Below are 9719 nucleotides of genomic sequence, written 5' to 3' on the forward strand. Positions count from 1 at the left end.
AACACAAATAAAATTTCGTATCAATACAAAACTCCATCAAGCGAATTTTGTGTTAGTAATTTTGTGTTAGTTTTAGGTCATCAATGTCCGGGTAATTTTTAAAATCTTATGTTTAAATTTATATTTGTAATTATTAGTTACATTGTATTTATTTAGGATACTTAACGATTATTTGTTTATGTAATGGCATATGATTAGATGTTGTATACTTAATATATGGATGGCTTTGGTTATTTTTGGAGATGATGAAAAAATTCCAATGCGTAAATTTGATTTTATATCGCAACAATTTTTCATTTATTGGTAAATATATTGATTTATTTTATATAAATGTAAAGATTTAATTTATATCAATTTCAGTTTGGCTAACATTTCACGGTTCAATTTATCCATTGATGTAGTAGGTTGGTTGTTTACGGGGTTGGTGATTCTATCGAAATAAAAGATATGGTAAAACAATGAATAATGATTTAGAATTTAAATTATTAAAAATTTATCATTTCACATTAAAGATTTTAAATAACGGAAAAAATATCATATTTTCAATTTTTTATATTTAATAAATTCATTATAAATTATAGTAAAAAAAAAATTAAACTTTTGTAATTTTGATTGAAATTATTAATTACAATAAATCAAATAATTAAAAATCTTAAATAAAAAACCGTACATCACACGGACTTCCATCTAGTTATAAAAATAAAGCCGTGCATTGCACGAATTTTTTACCCATTGAAAGATTTGAAACAACTCCATCGTGCTGTACGAAATCCCCCAAATCAATTCAACACTCAACTGCGCAAAAGTTTTCCATATACAGTCGTAACTGAAACCTAATACTTCGTACTTAAGATGGTGTCACTCTAATAACTTATGCGTCACACAATAACTGTGAACACTTACTCAGATATTAAGTTTTCAATTAGGGTTTGTTTCCCAGAATCATAATTTGGGGGTTAGGGATTCTGGGAAGGTGATGAAACAGTCGAATATGGAATTAGCCAATTCCAGAATTGCAATCATCAAATCGGGTGCCAGTAGTAGTACCGCAACTAATGATGATCTTCAATCTTCAAGCTCGGAATCTGATTTTGGATTTGCCTTCAATGATAGTAATTTTTCAGACCGGATTTTGAAGGTTGAGATTGTTCCTGATTTGCCTGATGTCAAATCCGACGGCGATGGTTGCACCACCATTGCTGATTGGGCTAAGAATCGGAAGCGTAGGAGAGATGATATCAAAAAAGAACCTGGTTTGTTTTTTTCTATAATTTTCTTGAATTTTTTTTCAATTTCTTTTGGTTTATTTCATTAATTTATGCTTTTGAGTTATTTATTTTGATTGTTAGTTTTTATTACGATTGTAATTGTGGCTTTCAGTGTTGATTGATGCATAAAAAATTAGGGTTTTTGGTTACTATTATTGGCAAATTTGACTGCAAAGGTAATTAGTAGGAACTTTTTGAATAGAAATCAAGTTTTGATTTTTCAAAAAAAACAAAAAAAAAAAAAAAAAATCAAGGTTTGATTACCATTGGTTTAAGATCATATTTCGTAATTTCGCCCATATAGTATTCTCTCCAATTCGAAATTAAGTATCAAACTAGTCTAAAAGTATTATATGTTAGCTTTGGAAACCAATGCCTTGACTAATGCTTCATGATATACTTAGTCTGTCTGAATTGCCTTAAGAAGAGAGCTTGATTTTAAATGGGGGATTACTAGCTAGCTAGTGGTAATTTTAGCTACTTTTTAAATGTGTGATTTCGGTTTTCTGCTGTAGTAGTATCAAATGGTGTTTTGAGTTGCATGTAAGTGTAGTTTCATACTTTATCTAATGAGTTGTTTTATTTATTTTTTATTGTGGTTTTCACTAGGATGACCAAGATATTGGTATATCTTTAGTTTCTGCTTGAATCCTCCCTAATTCTCATTATTGTGAAAAATTTATCTTGCTCAAGCACTTAACCTCTAACTGGTTGGATTTTTGTACTGATACTTTGCTGAAGAAACCTGTGTGTTTAGAATTTATCTGAAAACTTAACAAACTATATGCAAAATTATTGGACCTTTAGTTTTATGTTATTGGGATATTTAGCTCGAAACCAAACTAATCTATGTTAGCTTGATTTCCAAGGGTCTTGGTATAACAACACTTTAATGGGGCGATTGTTTGTAAAGGGGAAAGGGAAAGAAGGGAAAATGATAGCTACTCCCTTAGATCTTCTAGGTTGTTTTTTTTTTTTAAAAAAAAAAAAAAACAAGGAAAGGGAAAGAAGGTCAACCACCACCACCACTATTCTCCATAACCACCACCATTGTCACTCCTTAACCTATTTTGGTTGTTTTTAAGAGTAAGTGGAGTAATTTTTAAATAGTTAGAGTAGTTTTTGTTGTTATTGGGGCGGTTTCCGGCGAGTTCAATCAATCAATCAAAGTCTGAATGTTTTTTTTTTCTTTTTGGTGGTTTGGGTGAATTTGGGAGGATTGGGTCGTGGTGGAAGGGTGGTTTCATGATGGGTTGGGCATGGTTTCAATGTGAGAGGATGATTATGGTGGGTGGGGTGTATTTTTAGTGATGGTTGGGTGGTGGTTCGTGGTGGATTGGGTGTTTTTGAAGGTTGTGGGTTTTTCTTATGGTTGGTGAGTCGGCGTAGTTTGTCGGTGGTTGGCTGAATTTTTCGATGGTTGGGCGGTTCCAGCAGACGACGGTGGCTAAGGAAGTACTGGCAGTGATAAGGGCGGTTCTGGTGTTGTTTAAGGAACTTTCGGTGGTGGTCAAAGGAAGTTCTGGTAATGGGTGGAGTTTTTGGGTGGTCAATTGGTAGTTAAGTTGGTTAGGATGGTTCTTTGGGGGAGGGGGGGGGGGGGGTTGTGGGGGAATCATGGAGAAGAAAGTCGGGTAAAAAGGGGTAAGGGAATCAGTAAATTGGTCTAACAAACAATATAATGGAAGTTATGGTAGTTGATTCCCTTTCTTAAATACAACTAAACAAACACCCCTGGAAGTGATCTCATGTCCTGCATGTGTCATTATTTTGACCACTAGATGGAAGAAATGATGCCATATGATCACAACTCCTATATTAGCTTGATTAATTGTGCTAGTGTTTACTCCTGTCACTTCAATGGGTTTCTTGATTAGAGAATTTTTTTTTAATCTTGATTGAATGGTTGAATCAAAATGTTGGAGCACATCGCTCTTCTGTTACTTAGGTTAATTTAAGTAGATTAGAATGTGTTGTCCCAACTATATATGAGATGTTGCTAATGCGGGCATAACTATTAGAATAGTTACATGAAAGACAGAATAGCAATGTCCCTGGGCAATTTCCTTATTTCTTACTCAGGGCTGCTTTATTTAATGGCCAAATTCTGAATAGTTTGATATAGCAAATTAGCAACTGGGTTTATGAAGCAGCTTTTAGGGTTCCCTGCCTACTTATGCTTTTAGAGCTCCATCTGGAATTAGTCATCAATTAATCATCTTTATAGATCATGGTTGGAGTGGGTATATGACTTATGTGAGTGAATACCTTTTGAAGCAACAGCCACACCAGTGATACCCAATATGGAGTGGAATAAAGTCCAGGACTTGGGCCATATCAGGTATTTGCCTTTTATTCAACGAAGTGGGGATTCAAGAGAACACCCCCCCCCCCCAAAAAAAAAAAAAAAAAAAAAAACCCAACCTTGAGTTATCTAGCCCTTTAACATCAAAAAATTGATTTTATTTTGACACAAATATAAGGTAAAGAAGAAACATCTATGAGTTTATCTTCATAGTTTGAACGATTTCATACCTAATTAGAAGCTAGAAAAGAAGTTGGTGCTAGGTCGGGAAAGGATTATCCCACAAACGGATACTTTGATTTTACTAGGGTGGCTAACACAAGCGATGCGCGCGCCATAGCTAGTCATATTCGCTAAATCGTTTCGATTTAGCCTTATGTCATATCTTTAGTTGCTGGTATGATAAATGAAGGAAATTATATAAACAAATATTTTTAGGGATATACATGTAAGCGCACTATTCTTAAGGGTTAAAAAAAAAAAAGATGCAATTAACATTAATGAGGGTAAATAAGTAAATAAACATTTTAGAGGATATGATCATACAAACACTATTCATAAGAGTTAACTCAAACTTTTTAAAAGGTAGGGATAGTGAATTCTAATTATTGTGTAATCATTTACTATTCGTAATTCCATGAGTTTCCACATTAGTCAAATGTAAGAAAACTCATCTGTAAAGATTTTGTGGAAGGAGGTTTTATCTTTGTTTCTCTGATATTATATATAGGTTTTTATTTTATTTTTAATTTTTTTTAATGAGGTTTTTCTTTACAAAAATTATCTCTGTATTTATTTTATTTTATATTTTATATTCATTGATGCTTGTTGAGTATTTGTTCATTGTACTCTTGGGTTTTTGGTATATAAAGCCAGGCTATTTCACCTTTTGTTTTGGTTGCCATGGTTATTTGCTGACAGCACTGATTAAACATTGCGTGCAGGTGCAGATATTATTCTGCAGCCTGATGACCAGATTTTGAACTGCAATGTGCCAGACCCTGATGGTGTTGCCTATGAAAGTCTAGAAGGGGAAGCAGTGGCTATGCTAGAAGAAGAGTCTCCGATTATTGATGGTGTGATACTGATTTATCTATTCCACATTCTGGAAATTATTTGAAATACCTGATGTTACATCGTTCTGTGTTTCCATGCTCATTTTTTATGTCTTTTCATTTGGTTAATCCTCTGCATGATTTTGATCTGTGTTAAAATCTTGTAGGTGATGAGACTCTGCAAAATAGTGATTCTCCCTTGAACATGGATTGTTCAGTTGTTCTTCAAGTGAAGACTATTCACATTAGCTCTCCAATTTTAGCTGCCAAGAGTCCTTTTTTTTATAAGGTGAGAATCTCAGTTTGTTGTATGTCACTTAGTCTTTATTTATTTATTTTATCTCAAAAATAGTATCATGTTTCTGATTGTTTGACACTTCTTCTGTAGTTATTTTCAAATGGGATGAGGGAATCTGAGCAGCGACACGTGACTTTACGCATTCATGCCTCTGGTAAGTACAGTGTTTGGAATCTTTTTCTCAATCCATTATTAGATACTCCGTATAAGTGGATGAAGATGGGTGCCTTACACGGTTGTAAATGATCCCATTCTCCTGTTGACTTCTGTCACAAGGGCCATTTTGCTTGACTTTAGTTTTCCTTGTCATTATCCTCATCAACATGTTCTGTATTGCTGATTTTTTTTTTCTTGTTGATAAACTGATGGTGTTAGATAGGGTAATTTGGATGGAAAGTATGGGAAAAGGGTGAGGGAATCATCTTCCGTTCTTCCCTTGTTTAAGTTTGACTTGGGAAAGGGTAGGGATACGTTATCCTCACCTTTTAATTAACCAAATCCTTTCCGTGTTGGAATGAAAACACAAGCATTCCCCCTACCCACCCACCCTCACCTCCATTATTTTTTTCCCCTTTTCTCCCCTCCTTTCTATTCACAACAGATGTCCAAGCATATTGTTTAAGAATTTCTTTTTGACTGAGCTTGGAATTATTAATTTATGAAACTCCCTTTTTTTTTTTTTTGTGGAGCAGAGGAAGCTGCGCTTATGGATCTCCTAAATTTTATGTACAGCAATACTTTACAAACCAACACTCCACCTGGTATACTAGATGTTCTGATGGCCGCTGACAAATTTGAAGTTGCTTCATGCATGAGATACTGCAGCCGGATGTTGCGCAATTTTTCTATGACTTCTGATGTAGCTTTGTTATATTTGGACCTTCCCTCAAGTGTCTTGATGGCTGATGCAGTCAAACCATTGACCGATGCAGCCAAGGAGTTTCTTGCATCACGGTTCAAGGACATGACCAAGTATGCTTACCTGAAAATCTGAATTTCTCATCCTTTTCCCAAATAAAAGATGAAGAGAAAATAGATACTTTTGCTGTTCCTACATTAATTGCCAATTTGCCACAAAGTTATTAAGTCCAATATAATTGGCCACTAGCTCTTGCAATTAGTCCATGCTTTCTTGGTTTTGTAATTGTTGTAGGTTATTAGCTTTTGTGTGAGTAATAATTGACAGGCCATTTGTTTACCAGATTTCAGTCAGAGGTAATGGACCTCCCCCTTGCTGGAATCGAGGCAGTGCTGTGCAGTGATGATCTCCAGGTTGCTTCTGAAGACGCCGTTTATGATTTTGCAGTGAAGTGGGCTAGAACCCATTACTCGAAGTTGGAGGAGCGACGAAAGGTACTTGGCACTCGACTCTGCCGATTGATCCGTTTTCCGCACATGACATGCAGGAAGCTAAGGAAAGTCATGACATGCAATGACCTAGATCCGGAGCTATCCTCCAAGCTGGTGTCGGAAGCACTTTTTTTCAAGGCCGAGCCACCATATCGTCAGCGAGCCCTGCTCGCAGATGAGGCTAACACTTCTGGTCACCGTTATATTGAACGGGCTTACAAATATCGCCCAGTGAAGGTGATAGAGTTTGAACTACCACGACCACAGTGTATAGTGTACTTGGATTTGAGGAGAGAGGAATGTCAGAACCTCTTTCCATCAGGTCGGGTTTATTCCCAGGCTTTCCATCTCGGTGGACAGGGGTTTTTCCTCTCTGCCCACTGTAATATGGATCAGCAGAGCTCCTTTCATTGCTTTGGTCTGTTCTTGGGCATGCAGGAGAAGGGTTCTGTATCGTTTGCTGTGGATTATGAATTTTCTGCTAGACAAAAGCCAGCTGATGAGTTTATTTCCAAATATCGAGGGAATTACACTTTCACAGGAGGGAAGGCAGTTGGGTACAGAAACTTGTTTGGTACACCATGGACCTCGTTTATGGCGGAGGATAGCCAGTTCTTTATCAATGGCGTATTGCATCTCAAGGCTGAGCTTACAATTAGGCAATAGTCACTGGATGCTAGTTAGATGCCCAACAAGGGAAGATGAATGTGCTTTATTTATTACCTGTATAGTTGCATAATATATACGGAGAAGTTATAATAGGATGGCTTAGTTTGCTTTGGTAGAAATCGAAATAGAAGGAAAAACTGTCACTAGCAGCTATAACTGGTGTGCAGTTGGTATTCTATTTCTATGGCACTGTAACAGCTTACTGTCAGTAAATCATGTTATGAAGTTATTATCCTCCTTGATAATGCTCGTCCTAGTGAGTTAAATGTCGTTTCATGCTCCTATTTGATATGTCTTGTGCATATGTTGAAAAATGATGAATGGTGCTCCTTTGTGTATTTTGACACTGTCAATGTTTATGTTATCGACTTATCGTCCTCTGTAGCAACCCAGTTCAGCATCACAAAATGAAACACTTAAATGGATATTTTAAAGGTTTGGAAAAAAGTGAAGGTGATTATAGCCTTATAGGTGGATTCATGTTACGGATCTTGATCTAATTCCACTTGGACCAGCATTTAAGTTTTCATAGTTTGTTGCACCGATTCAACTTTTTGCCAATGAGAGTTTAATTTTATATCCCAAACATGACCAATAAAACCTCGTTTTATTTCTTGGTTGAATCATTAGTCGATCGTTGCTTATAATTCAAATCCCTTGGATAGAAATACCTCTAAAAGGTGGCGACCAATATTGAACTACTCCGTATAAGATTTTAGGTATTTGAATTGCCAAACTAGCTTGACCAATTTTCTAACTACCTTTACCGATGACCACCCCATTCCTTTAAAATAAAACAAACAACATGAGGAGTTGCTTTCCCCTCTACCTCCCCCCTACAAACCAAACGGGAAAAGTGTTTCTCTTGTGAGTATAAAGATTCCAAATTTCCGATTTCAGCAAAAAAAAAAGTTGTAGCAAAACTGGAAATGGAGGAAAACACAACGCTATCCCAAAAGAATTTGATGTTGAAAAAATTAGGAAGAAACCCTAAATTTGTTATGGTGAAGTGGCCGAAACTCTTTCCAACTCCTTGATCTGTATTAAATACTAATAATCTAGAAAAATCTAGGACTAAGCCTATTCTATGTCAAAAGAAATATCTAGAAGTAAACTATCCTAAGAAAAATCTAGACTATAAGTAATCTAAGCTAGAGCCTAGATAATTCTAGAGCATGCATACCAAATCAAGCAAACTTGGTCTCAAATTGCTCACAAATCAACATACATGCATATACAAGCAAAATCATAGCAAGAATTTCAACATAAAAGCTCAAAATTGAAAATCCCCACTTCTCAATTTTCTAGGGTTTTTCGCACAAACATCACCATTTTCAGCAAAAAAAATCAACACAAAAGTGAGAAAACTTCCATGGATTTATGAAAAGATGTGAAAATAAGAAGAAGCTTTGCAAGAAATTTGAGCAACTTTGGTGAAGATTTGAGTGAGAATTGCTAGCGGCGGCAGTACAGAGAGCTCGAATAGCAAAAAAAAAATAAGGAAAAATGAAATTGTCGGGCTTGGCTCGAATTTAAACCAAAGCCAAATTTGACATGTCACAGCAAATATACCGCGTGACGGCAAATCTCGCATGTCACGGCAATGTTCCACGTGGCACGGCAAACCTGCATATCCTACAATTCTTCAGCGAATATTCCCGAGGTTCTTTGACCAAGTTTGAAAGGATTTCTACAATTAATTGGCAGTTATTTCCTCACCGAAAACTCGCGGGAAATTCCAATTAATATTTAAATGGTATCGAAATTACCATTTTGCCCCTAGAAAATATCAAAGTCATATTTTCATCATTTTAAGCACCTAATACGGTTGAATATATTCGGCTTGAAGGTCTCAACATCAACAAAACATACTGCAACCACTGTTCGGATACAATCGAACAATCATCAACAACATTTATCAAACACCTAGTGACCATCTACCAAAGCGTGGACGATTCATGTTACAAGGTTCTCGAGACACGGAGACTCGTAATTTCTCATCATCAGACAACCTTTTCCCAAGGCGTGGAGAATTGTCGGTCGTTGCATACTTCTCGAGGCGTAGAAGTCGACGATTTCGTCCTAAGGCGTGGACACTTAGTGTTATTCTCAGAGTATGGAATTTCTCTTGTGAGCTACTCAAGGCGTAGGAGCTCACGATAAAGTTCCCAAGGCGAGGAAACTATCTCATCATCAGACAAGTTTTTCCTAAGGCGTGAAATATTGTCGGTCGTTGGACACTTTTCGAGGTGTAGAAGTCGGCAATTTTGTTCCCGAGGCGAGGCAACTATCTCATTATCATCCAACAGCATTCCCGAGGCTTGGAAAAATATCATAATAGTCTTCATCCGGTGGATTTCTCAAGGCGTAGAAAACTACCGAAACGTGTTATTGCCATGTATTGGTGTCAAATACGCATTCTATCTCTTCACTCTTTTATCTGTGGAACTAACGCTTTTCTGCAGATATCGGCGTATACAAAGTGATTTAGGATCTCATAACGTCTTAAATCATTCTTTGTCCCAATCGACTACTTTGACTATCGTTTTCTAAACTGACGTTTCTACAAACTCGGTCAAAGTAGGGGGTTCTGTAGACATCTAAAGATGTCTCCCCAAAACCAAACCCGATGATGAACAACCTTTCACCGCCATTATTGGTCGGGTCGAGTATTTAATCTCAGTGCTTAAAAGTCCACATTCAATCAAACATAAGCCTGCAAATCAGTCAACACATCAGTCCAAACATTTATGCAAACTCAGTCTAACTCTCAT

At 36.4% G+C, this 9719-nt stretch overlaps 1 protein-coding gene across 2 annotated transcripts; it reads left to right on the forward strand.

Moving 5' to 3' along the window:
• Nucleotides 1-722: 722 nt before the first annotated feature.
• LOC110719629 (BTB/POZ domain-containing protein POB1-like) lies at nucleotides 723-7229 on the forward strand. Of its 2 annotated transcripts, none has more exons than XM_021898603.1 (6): nucleotides 723-1253; nucleotides 4512-4649; nucleotides 4796-4917; nucleotides 5017-5080; nucleotides 5619-5898; nucleotides 6129-7229. In XM_021898603.1, exons 1-6 carry the CDS (start codon nucleotides 977-979, stop codon nucleotides 6940-6942), a joined length of 1695 nt encoding a protein of 564 aa, XP_021754295.1. In that variant the 5' UTR covers nucleotides 723-976; the 3' UTR covers nucleotides 6943-7229. The 2 variants fall into 2 exon arrangements, with proteins under 2 accessions (XP_021754295.1, XP_021754296.1); XM_021898604.1 differs by having other exon boundaries at nucleotides 4518-4649.
• The last annotated feature ends 2490 nt before the right edge of the window (nucleotides 7230-9719 follow it).

This window comes from Chenopodium quinoa, unplaced genomic scaffold (assembly GCF_001683475.1).
Source record: "Chenopodium quinoa cultivar QQ74 unplaced genomic scaffold, ASM168347v1, whole genome shotgun sequence".
Lineage (NCBI taxonomy): Eukaryota > Viridiplantae > Streptophyta > Magnoliopsida > Caryophyllales > Amaranthaceae > Chenopodium > Chenopodium quinoa.